General features: G+C 43.6%; 2 protein-coding genes across 2 annotated transcripts in view; one reads left to right on the top strand and one right to left on the bottom strand.

Annotated features, from left to right (window-relative positions):
• LOC121166006 (8-oxo-dGDP phosphatase NUDT18-like) lies at window positions 1-1,278 on the bottom strand. Its single transcript, XM_040995030.1, has 2 exons — window positions 1,259-1,278; window positions 1-1,009 (listed from the first exon to the last, which is right to left on the bottom strand). The coding sequence occupies exons 1-2, from the start codon at window positions 1,276-1,278 to the stop codon at window positions 145-147; spliced, it is 885 nt and encodes a 294-aa protein (XP_040850964.1). The 3' UTR covers window positions 1-144.
• Window positions 1,279-1,548: 270 nt separating this feature from the next.
• Window positions 1,549-25,187, top strand: part of LOC121166005 (cadherin-related family member 3-like) — a 71,230-nt gene continuing 47,591 nt past the window's right edge. Inside the window, 6 exon segments of the mRNA XM_040995029.1 lie at window positions 1,549-1,619; window positions 1,780-1,952; window positions 2,618-2,725; window positions 6,083-6,276; window positions 11,175-11,346; window positions 14,152-14,240. Of these exon segments, the coding sequence (XP_040850963.1) occupies window positions 1,549-1,619; window positions 1,780-1,952; window positions 2,618-2,725; window positions 6,083-6,276; window positions 11,175-11,346; window positions 14,152-14,240 (807 nt within the window).

Here is a 25,187-nt window from a genome sequence, read left to right as displayed (position 1 = left end):
CAATGGATGCCCCTCAGCATCAGGCCCCGTCACTGGGCCCTCGGCCCCCCGAAACCCTGGGGACCCGATCAAGCTCTGCTCCCAACATGGAGCCCAGCTGGCCTTCCCTTGCTTCTGCCTCCCTCGGGGAGCCCCAGCACCTTTCTATCGGTTCAACGGCACCACCGAGCAATCCCGCAGCCTCTGGCGGAGCTGGCTCTGCAGGTCCTCATCTGCCACCTTCCACCAAGCGTAGTTCTCACCCCGAACTTTTGGGGGCTCCTCGGCTGGGACACCCGCATTGTGGAAGGCCACGGCCACCAGCACGTCCAGGCAGATGCCGTCTGAGCCGTCCTTGCCCAGGTGCTGCAGCCCCAGCAGGCCCTTGGGCTCCACTGTCAAGGTATGCAGGGCCAGGCACTCCTGGAGCAGCCGCAGGACGGCCACCTTGAGGCCGCCCCTCTGCTCCGCGGGGGTGAAGTCACAAGCAGTGACAGGCAGGTGAGGTGTCCCCGCCGTGCCCACCAGCACCCACAGCGTCTGGACACCGATGAAGACAGCTATGAGCCGCTGGCACACCACACTGCAGGGAAGCTCCTGGGGCAGCAAGGGAGGGTGCCAGGCTTGCTGGAGGTACTGGGCACCCAGCTCTAGGAGGTGCACAATGTCATGGGCACGTAGTGGCGTGGCCAGGGAGGTGCGTGGGAACCAGCCAGCTTGCAGGGACTCAGCGTCTGCCTCCTTGGAAGTTTTGAGAATTCCACCTTCTCGTTGAGGAACACGGCCAGCACCACGTAGGACACGTTTGCACGCAGCCGGGCCGGGGGCGGCGGCTTCCCACCGGCGGGCCCCGAATCCCAGTTCTGCACCTGCAGCCCCCTGCCCTCCAGCACGGCCGCCAGCGCCCTCGTCAGGTCCTCGGAGGCCATGGGCGCCCCGGGCCCCGCGCGGTGCCGCCACGGCCGGGCTGCGGGCGAGCGGGGAAGGCCCCGCACCCTGAGCCCCTCGCCCCCGTCGCCGCCCGAGGCGACTTTTTGTAAACTTTTGTAATAAATTCCATTGTTCTTAATTGAGAGGTGGGCTAGGGTTGGTTTCGGTAAAAGTCATAGCTGACTTAGTTTCATGTCTTAAGCTCCTAATATTGTGTAACAGGTCTTGTTTTTGGGGTTTGGCAAAGCACCAAGCTTACACAGATGATTCCTATAAGTTCATACGAATTTATTAGCGTCGGGGGGTGGGGTTTGCTGATATAATCAGGAAATATGGAAATGAGTTATACGTAAACGCGTACACGTACATACGTACGTACGCGTGTACGTATGCGTGCGTATGCGTGCTTATGCGTATGCGTGCGTATGTGCGTGCACGTATGCGTGTGCGTGCTTACACGTGCTTATGCGTATGCGTGCGTATGTGCGTGTACGTATGCGTATGCGTGCTTCTGCGTGCTTCTGCGTATGCGTGCGTATGTGCGTGTACGTATGCGTATGCGTGCGTATGCGTGCTTATGCGTATGCGTGCGTATGTGCGTGTACGTATGCGTATGCGTGCGTATGCGTGCTTACGCGTATGCGTGCTTACGCGTATGCGTGCTTACGCGTATGCGTGCGTATGTGCGTGTACGTATGCGAGAGTGTGAAGTAATTATGTCGTGAAACCACTGACAAAATGTCTACAGGAACCAAGTAGGGACAGGAGAGAAACTGCAGGGGGTAACAGGGAGGGGTGGGAACTCTCGGGCTGCGAAGTGCTGGGCTTTAAAGAAACTTTGTGCACTTAAACGTGATCGGTGGACCACAGGTTGCTAGTTACCTCTCTCACCAGCCACCTTCAGGCTGCTGGCCCTCCCAAAGCTGCGGCTGAACTGCAGAACGCTCAATTGACTCTTTGCCAATTCGCGTCGTGTGTTTTGCGACTTATCTCTAATTGCATACTAACGGCAGCTGGTGACTTGGAAGGCCTCTGCAAACTTGGTAAGTTGAGCTTCTGCATCTTGTTTCCAAACTTGGGTGTGACAAACAGGGAAGAGAATGTGCTTTACTGCCATGCAGTCATTTTTATAAAAAAAAAATAGTAAAAATAAATCTTAAAAAAAATTATTTGAAAGGTAGAATTACAGAGAGAGAGAGAGAGGGAGAGACAGAGGAAGGTCTTCCATCTACTGGTTTACTCCCCGAGATGATCACAACTGCCAGGGCTGGGTCAGGCCAAAAGCAGGAGCCAGGAGCTTCCTCTGGATCTCCCGTGTGGATGCAGGGACCCAAGCACGTAGGCCATTCTCTGCTGCGTTCCTAGGCACATTCTCGAGGAGTTGGATTGGGAATGGAGCAGCCGGGACTCAAGGTAGCGTCCATACAGGATGCCAGTGCTGCAGGCTGTGGCTTTACTTGCTATGCCACATTGCCTGCCCGCAATCCATTTTAAAGGGAGTTTGCAAATGCAGGGTGTAAATAGGTGTTGGGAGTGTCTTCATGTGGCTCAGGTGAAACCCCTTGCTGGAGGTTGGTCCTTTTGAGAGAAAGAAGGTGGCGCTTTGCGGATCAGTCAGCAAGAGTGGTGTTGTCATGGGGATGTGTACACAGAGCACCTGGGAACAGGGTTTCTTTCAAGAAGCGTCTGCTGTGAGTTAACTCCCCAGAAGTCAGCAGAGGCGCTGGGGAGAGCGGGGTGTTCCTGAAGAGGCAGGAGGCCTTCAAGGACACCATGCTTGCACTTCAGGCGCTCTTGCTGTTGGTTGCCACCGCCGGTGAGTGTTCTGTTTTGTTGCTGTGAAATAATTACCTGGGCGTCTACCACTCGGTTTGGTTTTGCTTTCTTCAATAACTTCTAAGCATCGGTTGTTGAAACTAGCAAGTGCTCTGGGGCTGTATCTTAGAACAGTCTGTGTTTCAGGCCACACATTCTTACCAGGGCAGATGACAGCAGTGAAAATAGCTGCCGACCGCTTGATGGGAATCTTGTGAAAGCAGCAGCCAATGAGCTATCATGGTCACCTTTCAGGGTCAGCATCAGAAAGAAGCTGGGGTCAGGAGCCGGGGCTGGGGCTGAAACTCGGGCACTGGGATGCTGGGTGGATGCTTCTAACTGGCATGTTCACGATGAGGCTACACCTCTGTCACTTTTTTTAAAAAAAGATTTATTTTATTTTAATGGAAAGGCAGATACACAGAGAGGAGGAGAGACAGAGAGGAAGATCTTCCATCTGTTGATTCACTCTCCAAGCGGCCCCAACGGCTGGAGCTGAGCCAATTCGAAGCCAGGAGCCTCTTCTGGGTCTCCCATGTGGGTGCAGGGTCCCAAGGCTTTGTGCCATCCTCCACTGTTTTCTGAGGCCACAGGCATGGAGCTAGAAGGGAAATGGGCCGCTGGAATTAGAATCAGCTTCCATATGGGATCCCAATAAGTTCAAAGTGAGGAACTTAGCCACTAGGCTACTGCGCCGGGCCCCTACCTGTTGCTTTTAAGCACTTGATTGCAGCTAGTCTGCGTTAGGACATGCTGTAAATATAAAATACATGCTGGATTAAACTTTTTGTGTGTGAATGAGAGATTAAAAAGCTGTTATTAACATTTTAAAATGTTGACAGTGTATTGAAGTGGTAACATGTTAAATACATTGCGTTAAATAAAATATTAAAATTATTTTTACCCACTTTTAAAACCTTTTAAAATTTTTGATTACTAGAACATTTCAAATTACATATTGGACAGAGCTGGTCTATACACTTAGAAAGAATTTTTAAAAAATATTAAAATCTGGACCCGGCGGCGTGACCTAGCAGCTAAAGTCCTCGCTTTGAATGTGCCGGAATCCCATATGGGCGCCGGTTCTAATCCCGGCAGCTCCACTTCCCATCCAGCTCCCTGCCCGTGGCCTGGGAAAGCAGTCGAGGACGGCCCAAAGCCTTGGGACCCTGTATTCGTGTGGGAGACCCAGAAGAAGCTCCTGAATCCTGGCTTCGGATCAGCATAGCATGGACCGTTGTGGTCACTTGGGGAATGAATCATTGGACGGATCTTCCTTTTTGTCTCTCCTCCTCTCTGTATATCTGACTTTCCAATAAATAAATAAATCCAAAAAAATTAAAATCTGCTATACTGTACATACACCTTTTTTTTTCTTTTGAGATTTAAATTGCAAGTGAGTTGATCAGATCAACTCAGCAGGTGGAGCATTTGGTAAAAGCAAGGATCTAGTGAAATCAAATTTCAGTTTAATTTGTTCTATTTTCTGTTTGTACAAAGATTTATTTCTTTATGTATTAAGCAGAGCAGGGGCTTGAGGATGAAGAGTGAATTGGGTTGATGCTGCAGAGGTGCTAAGCTGTCCTTTTATTTTTTTAAAAAATCAGTTTGTTTGTAAGTTAGAGTTACAGGGAAACAGAAAGAGATCTTCCACCTGCTGGTTGGCCGGACGGCCACAGTAGCCAGGGCTGGGCCGGGCTGAAGTCAAGAGCTTCTTCCAGATCTCCCACCTGGGTGGCAGGGATCCAAATACTTGGGCCATTTTCTGTTGCCTTTCCCAGCTATTAACAGGGAGCTGGATCAGCAGCGATACAGCTGAGACACAAACCTGCTTGCATATGGGATGCTGGCATTGCAGGTGTCAGATTGTCCAGCTATATCACAATGCTGAGCCCTGGATGAAGACTTTTAAAAAAATTATTAATTATTTTTACTTTTGATGAGTTTTTCATAGTTGAGTTGGGTGATTAGGGTCAAGGGCTACAGGAAGGTGGGTGAGATCACCATTTCCTCATTCACTTTTTTTCCTTCCTGTATCTGGGGGGGAGGGGAGACAAGGAGAGAAGCCACACCCAGCCTCCCAAATGCCTCTGCACTCTGGGATGGAAGAGAGCCTTCCCTGGCAGGGAAGGTACCGTGATCACAAAAACTTGTATATTAAACCTCGAATCATAAATGGCCCACAAGAGGTTTTGGATATCGGAAGATTTGCATAAAAATCTCTGCTTCAGGATCATCATGAAAAATAATATGTGAACCCAGCTCACCTTCCTATAGTAGCTGAGTATTTGCTACCAGCCCCTGTTAGCTGGGAGCCAGCTTTCGGTTTTACCGTGGTCCCCAGCACTCCCTCATGTCCGTCACCTAGCTGTCAGGTATTGTGTGATCCTCTACTAAAGGAGCACAATCAGCCTTTTTAAGTTTCCTCTTGCACGTAGATACACAGATGTAGATGAATTTCCAGCCTTCCATGAACACAGGTCTATACTTAAAAGCATTGGTTACTAGCTTTTCTTTTTTGGCCCAGATCAGTAGCTGATTGGCTAAAGTCCTTGCCTTCTATGCACCAGGATCCTATATGGGTGCTGATTCTAATCCCAGCAGCCCCGCTTCCCATTCAGCTCCCTGATTAGGGCCTGGAAAAGCAGTGGAGGACGGCCCAAAGCCTTGGGACCCTGCATCCGTGTGGGAGACCTGGAGGAAGTTCCTGGCTCCTGGCTTCGGATTGGCTCAGCTCCTCACTTGCAGAGTGAATCATCAGTTGGAAGATCTTCCTTGTGGTCTCTCCTCCTCTCTGTATATCTGACTTTCCGATAATAATAATAATAGTAAGTAAATCTTTAAAAAAAGTTCAAATAACTATGTAGATATTGTCTCCCCTTGGAGTAGAAAATTGTTTACCGTGCAGTATAAAAAGTTGATGTTTTCCCTCAAGGGCAAAGGTCAAAACACCTATTGTTTGTTTTCTAAGCTCTGGGTTTGTTTATTGTGATACAAATATATATGCCTGCCCAGCGTTCACCTGGACCACTCCCCCACCCCTAACCCCCACTCCTGTACCACAAGGTCATGCTGGTTGTTGTGCCCTGAATAATGAAGTTCTCTCTGACCCCGAAGTCTGAGGTCTTTAATGAAAAGTGTGGAAAGCTAACTTGTACCTTGCAAGGAGGGTAAGTTCTCTGACCCTTCAGAATTCTCCATGACCCTACTAAGCCAAGTCAACTGATTTTTAAGCTTTCTGAGGTTAAAAAAATATTAAATATAAATAGCATTTTTGCTTTGATGGTTTTAAAATAAGATTGGAAAGTCTTTACAAAAATCGTCGTTAAAAAAAAAATCAAATTTTGTTCTCCTTAAGATGTTCTAGCTTTTGTAAATCTTACCGTGGAGGTTGCCAGCCCTATTCCGGAAAATGCCTCGGAACACACACAAGTCGCTAAAATCACTGTGTCTGTCTCATCTCGTGGTTCGCTGCTTGGAGATCCAGTTATTAATGCAAATCCTGCAGTCCATCCATTTGTGCTGTCTCGTAGATCCACGCACCAGTGGGGTGTAAGTATGCAGCCAAACAGTGTTATCCTTTAGTACTATTAGGGCTCAAAAGTGAGTCTGCCTCATTTTCCCTTCCACTAAGTAACCAGTTTGCAGACATTCACTGGGACCCTATTTTGTGTCAGACACTAGAAATCCTTGGAGACATCAAGGAGCATTTATTTTACAAATTACCTTCATAGCCTTTACAGGTTCGTGAAAAACATGTTAATCAGCTGAGCGTGCATACGAGTACAAATTAATAAGTGTGATAATAGCTATGACAGTGAAGGCTCACAGGTATGTAAGAATAGCGAAGGAGACAATTGATCTAGTCAAGTTTCCCCGAGAAACAGCGGCATGAAAAAAAAATTTACAGCATGGAGGGAAATTGAATAGAAGAAGAGCAGAGAACAAGACCCAGTTAGAGGTACATGGGATGGCCTCATCAGGAAATGACATGGGGAGAAAGAGGAGAGAGCAGTGCTACAGGAAGGAGCTGGAAGAGACGCTTGGAGAGACAATACACTGGAGGTGGGAGTTTGTGACCCAGTTAGGAAGTTTTGTTTAGCCAATTTCTGGTTCAGGAGTACAGCGTGGGAAGGATGTTCATTGTAAGGGATTTGGGTTTCCAGAGACCAGGGTTCCTCCAGGGTGATCCAAGCCCAGGGGTTACGTAGCATGGCATTCACGTGGGCTGCTCTGCATTGAGTTCTGAGAGTGGGAGAAGCAAATCACCATGAATTTGATTCTTCTTCTGCTTGCTGGGGCAAGAACAATGAAGTCCTTAAGAGCAATATGTTGTTTAGTGACCTAGCTTAGTGTCTTTCACGCTTACCATTTTTTCTTCTTTTTAAAATAAGATTTATTTATTTTTATTGGAAAGTCAGATATGCACAGAGGAGGAGACAGAGAGAAATAGCTTCCATCCGCTGATTCACTCCCCAAGTAGTTGCAAATGCTGGAAACTGAGCTGATCTGAAGCCAGGAGCCTGGAGCCTCTTCCTGGTCTCCCATGTGGGTGCAAGATCCCAAGGCTTTGGATCACCCTCAACTTTTTCACTAGGCCACACACAGGGAGCTGGATGGGAAGTGGGGCTGCTAGGACACAAAGTGGTGCCCATATGGGATCCCAGTGCATGGAAGGCAAGGACTTTAGCTACTAGACTAGTGTGCTGGGCCCATGCCCTTTTTAAAATAGGCAAAAGGAAGAGAGCAAAAGGAAAATTGCAATACCATGACTTCAGAAACACATTGTTTCGTATCTCATTGGCTAAAGCACCTCATATATCCAAGCCATGGTGTAGAGAGATGGACCTTGTTACTCGAAGGGACAGCAAAGGAGATGAATGCAGAAAGGGACAGAGCCCTAGAGGCATAAACCTTCCACATCTGAGAAAGCCCTGAGGAGTGTTTCAGAGAAGAGACATGCTTGCATTTGAAGAGAACTGCTCTAGCTGTGAAGTGGAAAGGAGATCATTTAGGGGGAGAGTGATTTCCTGAAGACTCTTGTCCGTGATTACTGCCCTCAAACTTTCCAGTGTGCTGCCAACTTCAGTTGGGTGTCAAATGCTATTGCAATCTCTTTCGTAGATTTTTTTGTTGTAAATTGTAAGTGGCAGCAAAGTGGCAGCAAACTTGTTCGATACTTGTTGTCTTGTTTATTTGTTTTGGAGGTGGTCACGAGCACAGGTGCTCTAATCACAGATTCAGAGGTCTGACAAACCCACTTTTTAACCATGACTCTTTAGCTGATAGCTGCAGGATCACGGGCGAGTTCCTTGACTTTGCTGTGCTTTGGTTTTCCTTCCTGTATAATGAGATCAACAACAACAGTATCACCTAGCTCGGAATTTGAGAAGAATGTCCCATGAGATAATACATGCATAGCATCATGTTTGTGGCTGATTCGCAGCAAGCAATTAGCACACTATGGCTGTTGCTCTAATATATGCATTTTTACTTCAGCATTCATATGGTTGTTGCCAGATTATAGATAAAAATAATAAGAGGTGGTTGCATTATCACAGGCATAGCTATGTGATGATATAACATAGATGAGTGCTAGGCAGTATTAGAACCAGTTTAATTATGAAAGAGTTATAGCACGGAAATGCACTTGCAGATAAGGTCTGAATGAAACGAGTTAGCATCCACTTCTGCTGGATTATGGTAGAAAGAGGAATAATCTGTTCTATGTGGTCTTCAGCATATCGTTACTCTCCGTTGAAGTTCCTTCCTTGCACCTTATTAGCTTGTTTGGTTTATCAAAAACTGATTGAGCTTAGGAGGAGTGACCGTGCAGCAGTCAGACCACAACGCCATCACTGTCAGACAGATGCCCAAGTAGTCTCCTAGAGAAGCAACAGCAAAAAATAGCAAAAGCTTAAAGTGAACTGACTAGAGAGCTCAATCAATGGAAATGAGACAAGGTAAGCTGTAGTTATGTGATCTGCAAATTGCTACCTGTCATGGAGCAACATAAATGAACATGCATAGGCAGGATGCGAAATGAACCCCAATTATCTTCTGTATGTGCACTCCTATTGCATGGATGGGCACATCCAACCAGAGATTTAAACCACATTTCTTTCAAAGGAAGCAGCAGAGAATATTCACTTTCATTAGTTGAACAAACACTTGTTGAAAACCGGTGCGGAACCTGGTACTCCATAAGATACGAGGAAGTGAGAGGAAGACCGTCGCTGCCCCTGTGCTCCTCCTGGCATGGCGGGGACAGCCTGGGGTCTGCGTTGTGCTCCTTGGCTGAGTTTTTCAAATCAGGCCATTGTGTTGAATTAACGTATCAGGGATCCTTAGTGTGTGAAGAATAGAAAAACAGGTCAGAACAGAGTGCAGGTTTATTTTAAATATAGTTTCTGCTGCACTTGGGTGTTGCTGCTAGCAGCAGTGCTGAGACTCACGGAAAAGGGTCAGATTCAGGTTCTCTCTTTTTGCACTATGAATTTTGAGCTCCACTATATAATCTAAGCTTCAGTTATCTCATTTGTGAAAGACTCATAATCAGAATATTTACCTGTAGATCTGTTTTGGTGATTAAATTGATTGGATGAGAGGGATATGTTACACTGAAAGTACTCAACAAATATTATCTTGCAATTGTGTTAGGCTGCCAAGATAGACTTTTTTTTTAAAGATTTATTTTATTTTTTTATTGGAAAGGCAGATATACAGAGAGGAAAGACAGAGAAGAAGATCTTCCGTTTGATGATTCACTCCCCAAGTGAGAGCCGATGCTATGCTGATCCGAAGCCAGGGCCCTCTTCCGGGTCTCCTGCGTGGGTGCAGGGTCTCAAAGCTTTGGGCCATCCTCTGCTGCCTTCCCGGGCCACAAGCAGGGAGCTGGATGGGAAGCAGGGCTGCCGGGATTAGAACTGGTGCCCCTATGGGGTCCCAGGAGTGCAAGGTGAGGACCTTAACCACTGCGCCACCGTGCCAGGACCCGATAGACTTTTTTTTTTTTTTAAGAGTCACTGATCTGGACCCAAGAGATAACCTGGTGGCTAAATCCTTGCCTTACATCTGCTGGGATCTCACTCAGGTGCCAGTATACAGGAGTCGGTTCTGTCCCAGCTCCTGCAGTTCCCATCCAGCTCCCTGCTTGTGGCCTGGGAAAGCAGTTGAGGACGGCCCAAAGCCTTGGGACCCTGCATCTGTGTGGGAGACCTGGAAGAAGCTCCTTGCTCCTGGTTTCAGATCAGCTTAGCTTTGGGGAGTGAACTAGCAGACAGATGTCTGTCTCTGTGTGTATCTTGTTCTCTCTGAATATCTGCCTCTCCAATAAAAAAATACAAATAAAACTTGGAAAAACTTTAAAAAGAATAAAAAAATAAAATAGAGTTACTGATCTCTTACTGAAAGGCAAACTCATTAGGTGAAAGCAGTGTGATTAAGAGCATGGATTGTGGTGTTAGATTTGTGTTCACATCCTCTTTTTATTCCTTGATGAATGATCTCTCTATTCTTTCTTCTTCTTTTGTCGAGTAGGCACACTAAGCCTACTAAAAGTAGTGCCATTTTTGCAGTGAAATGATGTATCTGATATTAAACACTTGCTTTTGACAATGCATGTTAGCTGCAAGTTTTGTCTTAGAGTTCAGCATTATGATTGACAAGGGGTTCATGTTTAGGCATGGAACATCAAAAGACATGTATTTATACCTCTCTCGTGCAAAATGCTACCACTTAACAAAATATTGGTCTTCAGCCAGCTTCACAAATAAGCATTCTCTAACCCAGTATTGTGCAGAAATGGAAAGAATGTGAGGCATACAGAGTTTTAATGGCTCTCGCGTAATGATTGAGGAATCTGAGTCAGAGGCCAACATTTGGAGCTGTTTCATTCTTGAGCTGGAGCTTAGATTCCTTTCTCTTGACTCCTAACCCTAGGACTGCACGAACAGAGCAATTTTAAAAAACCGCAAATGAGGTGTGTGGTGACTGATCAGAGGAGGGACAAGAGGGCATTTTCTGCCTTTCCATCCGTGTCAGGTCCTGGGCAGGTCAGGTTTACGATCGAGAGGATGAGAATGAAGTCAGATGGAGTCCAGGTGCATTCTGTTTGTATGTGTGAGAACACGATCAGGGAAGTTGATCTCTGTGAGTCTCCGTTTCTACACCTGTGAAATGCACTTGCGGAAGGACAGAATGAAGTGCTTGACAAATTAAGATGGAAAAGGGGCTTGATAGAGAGTTTCAGAAAGGACCACTGGAAGCTGGGGAAGAGGTGGGGAAAACATTTGATATAATATCAGTGAATTCCTTAGTCATGAAGGCTTTTAATAAGTACATGATTTTCATATCCTTTAAAAGTGAGCGTTAATCTTGGGAACTAGAGCTCAAGAACCCTGCATGTACGACTGCATGAAGTTAGTCATTTTTTTTTCTTTCCCATTTAGTTATTCACCACTGGAGTCCCCAAGCTAGACTTTGAGATGGTGTCGTTGTATTCCCTGATGATCCATGCCCGAGACACGCACGGGGCCACAGCATCACAGACCATTTCAATCCAGATTGCAGATGTGAATGAGCCACCTGCTTTCACTGGATCGCTTGCCCGGGAAGACCAAGGTATGAAGGCTCTCCTCTCACTGTGAATGGAAACATCCACATAGAGTCATGGTTATGCTAGTGATAAGGAAAGCAGTTGTATCAGCAGTAGGGATGGATGGGGGGCTCTTACTGGGAACTAACCATGTGTGTTAAGCATTGTACAAGAACAGCGCATTATTGCATTTCATACTCAGAGCGCTGGAGGTCAATTCTGTGCTGTTTCCAGTGTACAGATAATCAGGTAGAGAAAGGTAAAAGTTTCTTGCTCAGTGCTGAAAATCATTTGTTTGTGTTCTTCTGTTATTTTACCAATGAACCAGCTTCAGAAACAAGCATTCCTTTTTTATTTTAAAGATTTGTTTATTTTTATTGCAAAGTCAGATATATACAGAGAGGAGAGACTGAGAGAAATATCTTCTGTCCAACGATTCACTCCCTAAGCAGCTTCAGTGGCCGGTGCTGTGCTGACCTGAAGCCAGGAGCCCAGATCCTCTTCTGAGTCTCTCACGCAGGTGCAGGATCCCAAGTTTTGGGCTGTCCTTAACTAGTTTCCAGGTCACAAGTAGGCTGGATGGGAAGCAGGGCTGCTGAGATTAGAACTGGCGCCCATGTGGAATCCTGGTGCATTCAAGGCGAGGACTTTAGCCGGTAGGCCATGGTGCCGGGCCCCGAAATAAGCATTCCTTAACCTGTGTTGTGCAGAAATAGAAAGAATGAGAGTCATATAGAACTTAATTTTGTCATTATTTAGTTAACAGCGTGTTTATATCACTAAACTTAAAGGTTGCTGAGGACAGGGGCTATGTCTTAATGCTCTGTCTTGGTCTGCTGGTTTTTTTGGGCCAAGTATGGATGTGTTTGTTTCTCTCTTATTTCTCATTTCTGCTTTTTCAGTGTAGTCACATGTTTTAAAATGGTTACATGTAGATGATCCCTGTTCTCCGAGGTTCAGATGTTGGGAACAAGTTGCTTGGCCCGTGTAAGTTTCAGTTTCCTGACTGAGCTTTCAGTTTCCCTACTGGCTGAGCTGCATAATTAATCTTGTCTTGATGAGCCAGACTCCTGTGGCAGGGGGCCAGGCACACAACCCAGGCTCAGTTGCAGTTTCACACACAGATGATAAACTCCGGGGCAGATCCGAGGTCAGATTGTTTCTCTGGTTTTCTGAACACAGAGTCCAGTGCCAGAGTGTCGTGGGTACTCCGTGGATCATCCACTGTGCTTACTACAACCTAAGCTTACTTGGTGCATCTCCTTGTGTTCACAAATCCTGCTCCCTTGACCAAATGGGACCATAGGTTTTCCCTTGTATTCTCAAGGATCTTGCACCACTCCAGAATTTCTGATCACCCAAGAGTGGCTTGATTAACGAAGTTTGAAAACATATTGAAGCGGGGAAAAGTTAACAGAAAATGAACCAAATGATTGGACAATGTGAATGTGCTGGTGTCTGTGTGATGGGTGTGGAAGACAGGAAGGTGTGGTAGAATATTGTTCCACTGCAGGCAGGGCCGCAAGGAATTTCCCGCTGTGTGGCAGGGCCGGGAGGATGTCTCTGCAACCACCCGAATGCAGCTCCACCTCCCTTTGCATGGACACCAGACCATCACGCTGAGAACCCTGTAATCTATTCAGGCATTGTCTGCCTCTGCAGAGTTAATGTTTACTACCAATGTGAGCTTGGAAGTTGATGTTGCTGATACCTTTTAGCCAAAGGGCCTTTTATTATTGCTGCCCCCACTGACCATATACTAATCAAGGGTGTTACCTCTCCAGGTGTAGTGGGAATCTATTCTTTCCCTCTTTCCTTGATCTTTAGGTCCTTCCTTCTGTGATGCATTTCCTCCTTTAACTGATTCAAGATTAAGTTGTAGAATGAGGATTGTAGTAGGAATGTGTTGCTGATTGATATGCACCATCTATTGAGAACTTCCTGACCACAGGGTCGGGATGGATAACATCCTGCTTTAAGGTGAAACAAACGGTAGAATTATCCTTAGAAACACCCACTTGACCATGACGTAAAATGTCTGAGCCAGAGTTTGACTGGTTCTGTATAAATAAAGCGGACAGCTGTCATGCATTGTCCACGATGATCATGGAATTGTAGTGGTCCATTTCGTCTCTCTTTTTGTGCCTCATCCACATACCCCTCTTGAGTTCTGTTCTCAGCTGGAGCTGGAATCCGGCATTAATGTATTACCAGGATATCCCTGAATTAGTTATTCAAACTTTATAAACCTCATTAAAAGGGAAATAATAATAAAGTCACCAGTGATGTTGTCTTTAGCAGTTAAGAAGCATGCAGAAAAGGGTTAACGTTGTTTGTACATTCTAGGGCTGGTATTGTGGCAAAGTAGGTTAAGCCACTGCTTGCATAGCTGCCATTCTACATTGGAGTGCTGGTTAGAGTCTAGGCTGCTCCAGTTCTGATCCAGCTTCTGATATCACACATACAAGTAGAGACCTGGATGGATTCTTAGCTCCTGGCCTGGTCCAGACCTGGGAGTTGCAAGCATTTGGGGAGTGAACCAGTAGATGTAATACCTCTTTTTTTGTCTCTTTCTCTGTCACTTTGCCTTCCAATAAAAAAATAAAATCTCATAAAAATTTATCAGTGTCTGACAGCACTGGACACAGACACCGGGTAAGTTGTTATTGTTACTGCCATCATTGGCGTAGTGGTGGTTACCTTAAAAACATATCCTTGCTGAGCAGGTGACATGCTTTCAGTTTTATGTAAAATCCAGGACTGGATGAGGGATTTGGGAACTTATGGTGTTGATGTTCATTCAGTTATATCCACTGTATGCTTTCTGGCAGTTACTGAGATTTATATCCTTGAAGACACTGCCCCGGGCACGGTCATTTACAGAGCAGCCGCCAAGGACCCAGAGGATGGTGTTTTGGAGGTAATTCATATTTTGGGAGAGAGAACATCAGTGCTGCTTAGTGGTTTTATGTGCGATTGAATTCAACTCTAAAGGCATGGAGACAGCCATGTCAGTTACATCTGCCATTCAAACACACCTTATGCCTTAATTACTAAGACATTGCAGGGGGAAATGATTGAGGTCTGGCTTGTGTGGGGAATTGCTTCCCTTCTAGCACATTCTATTCTGTGCAGGCAGATTTTGGCTAATCCTTAGGTAACTTTTAACACAAGATGCCAAGTCATTGCATTTAATTCCTGTGGATCTTGGCTGCCCACCACACAAAGGAGCAATCCCAGTTGCTGGCAGAATTAAGTTGTGTTTCACAACTCAAAGTCTCACTCACAGGCGTTCGACTGATCCAGTGTAGGAGGGAAGTGTGGACTTAATGCCTTGAGTTTATGAGTTGATGTGAGTTTATGTCTTGATTTCACTGCGGCAAATTACTGAGTATTTCTGCTTTGCTGTTTTAAGTGTAAAATTGGAAAAATGATACCTGCTTTGTCTTCTCATCTAGTGTTTGCTCTCATTAGAATCCAATAAAAGAGTGAATGTTGAAGTAGTTTTTGAACTGTAAAATGTCTCACCAATGATAAGAGTAATATTAATGCCCTAGAGTTTGATGACAGAGTGTGGCTGTGATGTTAATGGATTATAATGATAGTAGTTAATGGATTGCTAGGTAAGAATAAAATATTTTTAATAATGTCTTGCTTGAACAAACTGTCTAAAACAAGTAGATCACACATATTGGTGATATACTTTCAACATTTAAAAATAATTGATCATTACAATCAGATCCTTGTTTTATGCAACTTGAATCTTCTACAATTCTAAATTGTAGATTATCATTAACAGCTGAGGCATCGTTGACAAGCATTCTCAAACAGTTGGAATGGCAAGTTGGCCTAGGGGTTAAAATGGCTGTTGTGTTCCATCCTGGTGTGCTGGGTTTAAACTTCAGCTTTGGCTTGTGATGACAGCTTTTCAGTAAGCACCAGGTGATGGACTAAGTGGTTGAGCTCCTGTCACACACTCAGGAGATCTAGCTTGAGTCTCCTGGTTCTGGATCTGGCCAAGCCAAGTCCTAGACTTTGTAAATATTTGGGGAATGAATGAGAAATTTAGGGTTTTGTTTGTCTTTTTCTGTTACCCTGCCTCTCGGGTACGTACAAAACAGTGAATAACAATTTTAAGTGTTAAATACATTTGACTGGTTGAACAAAGAAACACTGCTGTCGTCACATTCCCTTCCCTGCTACATTCGTCACTTAGTCCTCCTAGTAGCACAACAACACATTTGAGATGGGACTGGAAAGGTCACAGCTTCCCTTACAACGTACAATTAAGCCACCTAATCATGCACATTGCTCCAAATCAATGCGTTCAAGATTATAGCATTGAACACCACACTGACTGAGCAGCTCTAGCCACACAGGAGTCAGCTGCATTACAGTTGCTTCCTCTGTGATCCCTATGGCAGCTCACCCCTCACGTTGACATTGTAGGGTGGAAAATGTGTTACAACCCAACAGCATTTAGCTGTGGTTATAACATGCAATCAAAAATGACTTACTAGCCAATTAACACAAATAATTCATTTCAAATGAAAGACTCCCAAATGTTTTCTTCTACGGATTAAATGCTTCTGGCTCTGGCCCCATACTTTTCTCAGAAAACAGTCGGTTTCTGGGCCATATTTGGAAGGCCTGTGCATTGTTTTCTGCAAGTTTTACACAACAAGGGATGACATTTCAGTGTGACAAAGACTGTGGAACATTGTTTAAACACACTCCTACACACATCCTGGTGACACAGTTGATTCGAGCAGGTGTGTTATTCAAGAACCCAGGACTGGGTAACCACCTTTGTCTGAGCCTTTGTACTGATTGAGAGAAACACTGATTCCAGTGTGGAGAAAGATTGCCATATTTTAGAAATTGACTTACACTGATGATAGTAATAATAACAGTAACTGTAGTATTTATTAGTAACTAAGTGTTTATTATACGCAGACATATATTTTAGTTATCATTGAACTCCTGATCACTGAAGGAGGAGCTGTTGTGTGCTGATAGTACCTACAGAGTTGATAAATTAAAATACTATGTCTTTAATTTATAGAAAAGGAATACAAGGCAAGTAGAGACTAAGTAAGTATGCCTAAATAGTAAATAATGTATTTAGAATTAAAATTGATGTCCATGTTTTCTCTGAATCTTGCCTATATTCTGTCATCTTACAAATTCCCGATGTGCATTTCACAAAGTGCAAGTTTCATCAGAGATCTCTGAGAGAAATGAGAGATCTTATGACCAAAGGATATGACTTCACAATACATGGCATATAAATGCCTTTTAGAATGATCTAATAGAGCTATGTTAATTCAGATTCATCCTCAACATTTGCTGTAGCATATTCAACAAACACAACATTGTTAGCATTTCAAGTAAATGTCCAACATTTCTCAGGGCAGAATGACTGCATTGGATCATGCTGTAAAATTGATATGATGTGTCCTCACCCTGGGGTTGTTAGAATGATGAAAGATGAAATTCTAGGTGAGGCATAGCCAATAAAGTAATTGCTGTTTAAACATTAGTGAAATCACACTGGATTTCATTCATATTTAGACCCACCTGAGTATTGAGACTAAGACTTTTTATGTGTTAGCAGCATTGCTCCTGCACATATTAAGAATACCTGACATGACAGTTCAAGCAGTATTGTGAGCTATAGAAAAATTTGTATTTATTTCTTACAGTATGTAAAAGGTGAACAAAATGGAATAAAACAACTTTTGTTGAATCTGTCGTGGTAAACTGCCACCCAAAAATATGGAGATAAGTGAAACCTGAGAGGCACAGTCACAGAAGCTTCTCTGGGGAAGAAGCTTCTGGAAACATAGACTGGTAGGAAGACTCTCCAGTAGTCTTGATGAATGAGTGCTCAGTTTGGACTAGCTTGAGATTAGGAAACTCCTGGATACTGTTGGTCATTTGATGGTTTTGACCACCTGTAGTTCCCTGAGTTTCTCATCATGAAGATGCAAGAAGGATCTGCTTGCGTCTCTGAGAGAAGAAGGTCAGGATTTTCTCTACAATGAAGGCCAGTTTTGCAGGGTTAATGACTTTGCTGAACCTTGTCTCAACAGAATAAACACATGTATTCATGCACATGTATTCATGCATGTGTAGACTTAAACACCCATGTCCCTAGACGTCTAATATTCAGTTAACCAAACAAGCAAAAATGCGAAACAAAGAAAAGCAAAACGTCTTGAAAGGAAAAAACATGTTATCCATAGAGGAACAGTTATAGCCAATTTCTCACCAGAAACTCTGTAAACAAACCACTATTTGAATGCAGTAGTTGAAGTGTTGAGGAAAAAAAGCCAGTAACTTTGTACACAATGAAGTTATATTCAATTACAAAATTGCGTACTTTAAATATATATATGTAATTGTCAAATATACTTCAATTTTAGAAAAAGCAAATGAGTACTGAAAACTTCTTCAGATAGACACATACTGAGAAAATTCATTCCAGATATTGTCCCTGAAAACAGTTAAAGGAACTTTCATAAATGGAATAAAGTTTGTCAAAGAGATAGAAAATGATGAAGAACTTGTGTCCATACACTGAAAGGAAGTATTTCAGAGGAGAATGAAATGAAAGTAAAATATGTGAGTTGATCTAAAAGGCAACTTTATTTAATAGTAACAAGATGTTGAAGATTATGGCATATAGATTATAGATAAAATAAATGAATGGGGGTAGGGACAGAATAAGAACATTCTGTAATAAACTATACACTATGAAGTGATATAGTGCTGTTTGAAGCTACACTTAAATTAGTTAAGGGTGTTATTGGACATTGTGAGGCAATAAATAGAACACGTAAAAATGTAACTAATGCTAAGAGAGGATATAAAATGGAATCATATGCAATGCTCAGTTAAAAGAGAAAAGAGGGGTGGGCACTGTAGCCTGTGTAAGAGTACCTGGGCTGTGTCCCTGGCTCAGGCCCCTGATACCCATGGGGGCTCCATACCCATGCAGACCCACTTTAATTGTAAGAGTTCACATGGGTTAAACAGGTAAAAGGATGGATAAAGAGATGCTTGCGCATAGCAATCCAGGGAAAGCTGAGGTAGCTTATCAGTTCAAACAGGGAAGGGAGGATGCATAGCTAGTGAATGAGCGGATAGGCCAGGTTATTGATGTCTTGGTTGCAAATTGGGATGATTAAAAATGACTGTACCCCGCTCTCTTCCCATGGAGAGGTAACGGGATTCCCCAGATGGTCTAATTCTTTCCCCATGTTTCAGTGTCTCACTGGGTCTTCTCAGTTCCACCTGGACTCTGCTTGTCCCACTCCATCACCCATACTGTCAACCACATTCCACACCTTGCCCGTGTGATCTTCTTGCCCTTCCTGACTTGAGATAAGGTGGTTGCAAGCATCTTTCCTTATTGCTTTTTCCCATGAAAAGTCTGTTTGGAAATCTTGATATTACCCCAGTTAAATTCTTCTTGAAAAAAATCCTACTTTTAAGGCAATTACAGATGCTTCTGACTCATGCATTATAAGTAATAGAAGGAAATTATCTTGCTCTTTATTGTAGCTGGTGGTGAAATCAGGCTATCCTTAGCAGGCACCTTTGGAAGTAGTGTGTGCTATCTTAGGCTGTCTGTGAAAACAGTCCATTAGCACCACATGGGAGTAAGTTCAGATTTTTGGGACAAACTGCTGAGTTGGGCTATGGCCAGATTAGAAGAGTCAGAGGATAATGAAAAATGTGGCTGAGATATAGTAGTGCTATTTTCATGAAATAAACTTTCACATCTCCATATCATGATAAAAATGTTACTTCATTCAAATTGCCCCCAAATTAGTGACAGCCTTAGAATATAAATCTTCAGATACGTAGTTGCAGTTTGTGTGTTCCATACATTTTTATTTTTCTTTATGTAGATACATGAAAAGTTCATGGAAGATGCATTTAATGAAAAACTATCCATTTATTCATGTTTTTGGACCAAAATATACTTAACTTTTTTTTTTCCACCAACTTTTTGAAGTATCCCAAAGTAATCAGTTAAGTGAACTTTCTAATAACTTTTTGGAAGAATTTGGAAGTTCTAATAAGAACTAATTTCACGGTTAGCCCTTGAAAGAGAAAAAAGATATACTAATGAATGAGAAATATAAATCTATTTCTCATATGGGTATATCATTTACCTTCTTTAATAAAACAAATGTAATGAATCAATAGAGGCCACAGATTATATATGAAGATAAGGAGTACTTTTTTTCAGTAAGGCATATTGATAGAAGGAAGATGATGATCAGATTTTTATGGGAAAGTGATAGTTGGAGATTCTGGGAGGCATAATTAGTGATGGAATCATCAAAAGACTCAACAATTACACTGTAGCAGAGCTTATCATTAATGGTCTGGGGATTTTAATTATACAGTCCTACTTTATAACTCAGCTGTAAAACAAACATTAAAGGGGAGAAAAAGATGAGTCTACCGAGTTTAAAATCAGAATATGTAAATTTTTCACTTTATATGTTGGCGTGGTAATTGTGGCTTTAATGGGTTGTTTTTAAGTGTAATTATCTTAGAGAAGAGACCCATATTGCCTGAATAGCAACTTTCATGAGATTTACATGCGAGGAGAAACACACGTCCAAAAGGAAAAGCTGTATTCAGCTGTTGAAAGTATCAGGTCAGGTCATTTTTACATTTCCTTTGCAGACAAAATTGATAAATGGAAGTCTATTTTTTTTTTCTTTTCAAGAGCCTTAATTATTCAGAGATGTGTTAGGACTCCTGGGGTTATAGTAAAAGAGAAAACTTGGTGCAAATGAGGCTTGTTGTCAGAGTAGCTGAAACATCCAGGGTGAACATGGTTTCTAGGCCATCTGAGTTCTGGATTCTCATGGTGCAAGTGGGATGTGTTTTACTTTTACGTCTATGGCTCACAGTCTGTCCTTTCTTCTTTGGAAACAAACTGGTGGCAGGAATTTCAGTTTCAGGAGTGGAATCCCATTCAGAGCTATGTCCTGAAAGTCAAGGAGGCAGCTGTGATTAGAACATACACCAGCCCCAGCCATTCATTGCAGCAAAGTAGAACGTAGTGAACAGATTGGCTTAGGCCTAGGTCATGTGCTTTACCCCAAAAAATATGGTTGGGAGGAGTGCAGGCGAAGACTACCTGGATTCAGAGTGAGGAATCTGGGCTCAGGGTGACCTTAACATTGAAAAAACAAAAACTTCTAACTACAGGGAGTCTACTCAGCTGAATTTGCTATCTGATTTTGCGAAATCTTCCTTTCCTCTCTCCTCTATAGACAGAATATTTACATGAGCTCAACATCTGTATCATTTTGTTAATTTGGCCAATGATAAAGTCTCTTATTGCCTTGACAATATCTGTAGACCTACTTGTAGAAGTGGTTCAACAACAATTAGCTTTTAGTGTGAAATATTGTTAGTTAGAGAAATTTGCTCTTGCCTTTTCATAATACTGATCACATTTGGTCATTATGTAGAATATGACATTATAAACTCCCTAGCAGCACAGACTGGATGCTTATCATAGCACCCTGGTTTCTGAGATGTAGATAAATAAAATTTAAAAATCAGCAAGAAAGGCCTTCAAGTAAGATACTTTCTAAGAAAAGAGATCAACATGTTTCAATATCAATTATGACTTGCAAAAATGAGGGCAGCTATTTACTGAAAAACAAAGTTAAAGCTGCTTTTTGGCACCCCTTCAGTGTATGCACTGTCTGAATAGTTAGAGTACCTGATGTGAGTCTGCAGCTTTAGGTGGTAGGAATACATCACCACGTACAACACTGCATAAGCAATGTGAACTCAGGGACCTGATGGTCTAGTGAGGACAACTGAAAACTGGCAAACAACAAAGAAGCTACATCATTCAGATAGTCCATGGTGTGTGTGGGGAGGGAAGGCAAGAGCAAGGAGTTACAGGGAGCGAGGATGGTGGTGTGGATTGCTTTCTGTAGGGAGGGTAAAAGAAGGCCTCGCCGAGTAGAGACTTGAATAAAGTGAGAGGAGGGGCTGTGTATCTTGGGGCAGAGTTATAGACAAAGACAGCAACAGGTGCAAATGCCCTGAGGAAGAACCGGGCTGGAAGGCACTATCCAATCACTAATGTGACTGAAGAGCAAGAGTGGAAGAGTTAGCAAAAGCCAATAGATACAGCGGTAAACATGCGTGTACCTATGGTTGTCTACAGAAGCTGTGTAATGCACTGTCATATTGAGAAGTGAAGGTACAAAGCAGTGTGCCTCAGAACTGATATGATTTTGTTTCATTTCATTTTGCTTTGTGTTGCTGAAGTCACCCACATCCACGGCTAAGCCAGTTATTTTTTTCCGAATCATGTTTTTTTAAGAATTTTTATTTTGATCTAATAAAAAAAAAGCAGTATGCCTCTCTGTGCCTGAATCAAAGAGGGACACCTAATGAAATCGTAAGCCTTTTTTGACAATAGGATGCTGGACTTTCTGCCATTGTCTATACCAGTGATGTCATGACACACTTAAATAGCGGAAGGATGAACTTACAACTGTAGTTGAGAGACTACTCTATTGTAATAATCTAGAGGAAATCAGTGGGAGGGGAGAAGTTGGGGAAGGGAATTCCCTGAGTCTATGGAACTGTATCATAAAATAAATAATTTTTTAAAAAGTTAGCCAAAACCAATGCTGGGATTGTAGCCAGCATTCAGATCCTAGAGGCCCTTGGAACTTGACACTTTGGGTAAAAGTAGAATCCTCTCAGAAGTTTTTGAGTAAAGGTATAAGTTGCAAAATCTCTGTTTTAAAACGAGCGAGCTAGCTTCTGTGTCAAAAAAGATACTGGGAGGAGACAAGAGAACTATTTAAGGGTGACACCAACAGACCAGCAGAACCCTTCAGGAGTGAGTGGGGAGGTCTGGAGGAAGCAGATAGAGGTGACAGCGGCAGGCTGGGAGAATGAGTCACTCAGGGGTGATTGCAGTATTCCAGGGGAGAGGTGAGGGAGGCCTGGCCTAGAATGCAGGGAGATGGGCTAGTGGGAAGTTAGTGGAATTTTTGTGTTTTTTTTTTTTTTGGCTTGCATTTGGTGGTGAAAAAGAACAATTAAAGGAAGTGAAAAATGAAGTGTGAACAGCCATATTTCTACCAATTGAGTCTGTAATTGATATTTCTCTGTCCTCTCATGAGCTGTCCACTCTTCCAGCATGACAACATTCCCTCACTTTGAAGTAACCTTTGTCTCCTTAGACACTTTAGCAGCTTGCAGATATACATATATGTGTTAAATTTTGGTTCATTTCTTTTCCTTTTTTTCTTCTTTTTTTGAAAGAGGAGAAGAAACAGAAGGAAGTGGGCATGGAAAGAGCATGCATAGAGAGCGAGAGTGAGAGAAAGAAAGAGAGAGATACCTTTTATCTGCTTGTTCATCCCAAATACCTACAATAGCCAGGACTGAGCCAGGCTGAAGCCAAGAGCCTTGACATGCGTCAATGTCTCCCACATGGGTGGCAAGAGACCCTCCCTATGTGTGCTTTAGCAGGAAGCTGAATTGGGCGCATAGCAGCTCATAGGAGATGCGGATTGGCCATCGCGCCAGGTGCCTGCTACATACCCTTTGAAGGTAATATCCTTGAATAAGACAGCAGGTGTTGGCAACCAGGGAATGTGTAGAAGGCTTGACCTCAGACATACGGTTTGTTTGCCTATAGAAATAGGAAAGAAGACAGGGAATAGAATATGTATGTAAAAAAGGTAGGTAGAAATAGTGGTTGCAGGCCTGGAGCGGTAGCCTAGCAGTTAAAGTTCTTGCCTTGCATGTGCTGGGATCCCGTATAAGTGCCAGTGTGGCTGCTCTACCTCCCTTCCAGCTCCCTGCTTGTGACCTGGGCATACAGTAGAGGACAGCCCAAAGCCTTGAGACCTTGCACCCACGTGGGAGACCCAGAAGAAGCTCCTGGCTCTTGATTTTGGATAGGTGCAGCTCTGGCCATTGCGGCCACTTGGGGAGTGAACCATCAGGTGGAAGATCTTTCTCTCTGTCTCCCTTTCACTCTAAAATGCTCTAATAGGTGGGACTTCGGCAGTGAATAAGAATCCTGGCCCTCGGGAGCCTCTATTCTAGCAGCAGGAGGATCAGCCACAAACTTCAGTCTATTACCTGCTGCCAAGGGTTATGGGGCAAACCTAGGCAGGGGTGGGAATAAGGAATTGTATAGGGGGCAAGTTTGAAAATTTTAAGATGATTGTTTTCAACATAGAGGTCGCAGGTGTATGGGTTAGCTTGTGTTACTTCTGTCAGTGAGGTAGGAAGAAAGGGCGGCAGCTGAGAGTGGAGGAAAGCTGGCGGGGATTTTGATGGAGGTAGTGTGAAATGGCTGCCTCTCATAGAGGGAGACAGGCTGTTCAGACAAATGTGGAAGGAGAAGGGAGCATGGTGAGAAGAGGTGGAGGATACAGGGGCCCTCACTGATGAAGACCCCGGTCCCCCGGGGCACGTAGGAAGGAGCCATCGTCCTGGTGACGAGGGTCACAGACTCACTGCCTGGGGTGATGGAGGTGTAGATGAGGCTTGCTCAGATGGTTGCTCCGAGGGGCAGAACATGAAGCCTGCATTGATGATAGCTTCTGCAGGGGGGCTGTGCAGCAATTCATGCTTTAATCTTGTTCATGGAGTGAAAAAAGGTTCAGCAGTGGTTAGCCCCTCCAACGTCAGGAACCACGAGCCGAAAGAAACAAAAACATCCTCTTGTTCATTTACTGTCACTCCATTTTGGGTGGTACAGATGATACGACATTTATCTTTTTATATTTTGTTTAAAAAGTTTTTTTCCAGATAATGTGTTTGTTTTATTTATTTGAAAGAGTTACGGAGATGAAAGAGAGACAGACAGACAGACAGACATTTTCCATCAGTCAGTTATTCCACACACAGCTGGAGCTGGGCTAAGACAATGGCAGGAGCCAGGAGCTTCTTCCTGGTCTCCCCTGGGTGCCATCCTCCACTACTTCCACATTAGCAGGGAGCTGGATAGCAAGTGGAGTGGCCAGGTCTCAAACCTGTGACCATAAGGGTTGCTGGCATTGCAGGTGGTCGCTTAATGTGCTAATGCCACAATGCTAACCCCCTAGAAAACATATTTTGAACAAACCTTATGTCAAATACTTAATGGTTCTGCTAAACAGAGTTCAGCAGTTGGAATGTAAAAGGAGTGCAGTCGAGCAAGAACAGAAGCAAAGGCTAGAAACGATCATCGAATGAAAGGGTTTTTCATTTTTTACTTTACTTCGTCTAAAGTAAGTTTCAAAATAGTCACACAATCTTGAATACGGTGGTAACATACAATCCCTATCCAGCTGCTGGACAGATATTTACAATAAAGTTTGACACACCACTGTATCTGCAACAAGACTGTTACAAATGGGACATCTTTATTCCTCCCCGCTATCCTTCCTCCCTTCTTTCCCTTTGTTCTCTGCCCCCTTTCTCTCTCTCTCTCTCTTTCTTGCTATCCATACCCTATAAAGGTGTAATGTGCTTTGATCCAGTTGATTCATGGGTATGTGCACATAGGGACACTGTTTCTCAATTGCATTCTCTGTGTTTTTCTTTCACATAAACAGGCAGTGGACTGTGTTCTTAATTCATGGTAGACCATCAAGAAATATTTGTAGAATCACTTGAAAGATTCATGTCTGAGTTACTTCCAACACCTGATTTGTCCTAACTTCATCTGAACACTTTATTATTTGGTGACACCGAGACAACCATGGATGAAGTTTGTATCATGCGACATGTTCTTGGAAGGTTCTGGCCGTGGAGGAAATGTAATTTAGTTTTAGGCGTACTCTAGCCCAGTGACTGA

The sequence above is a fragment of the Ochotona curzoniae genome, unplaced genomic scaffold (genome assembly GCF_017591425.1).
Source record: "Ochotona curzoniae isolate NIBS_2020 unplaced genomic scaffold, NIBS_Ocur_1.0 contig_908, whole genome shotgun sequence".
NCBI classification, from domain to species: Eukaryota; Metazoa; Chordata; class Mammalia; order Lagomorpha; family Ochotonidae; genus Ochotona; species Ochotona curzoniae.
Note: the sequence above shows the minus strand (reverse complement) of the source record. Positions and strands in the feature narration are given on the sequence as shown.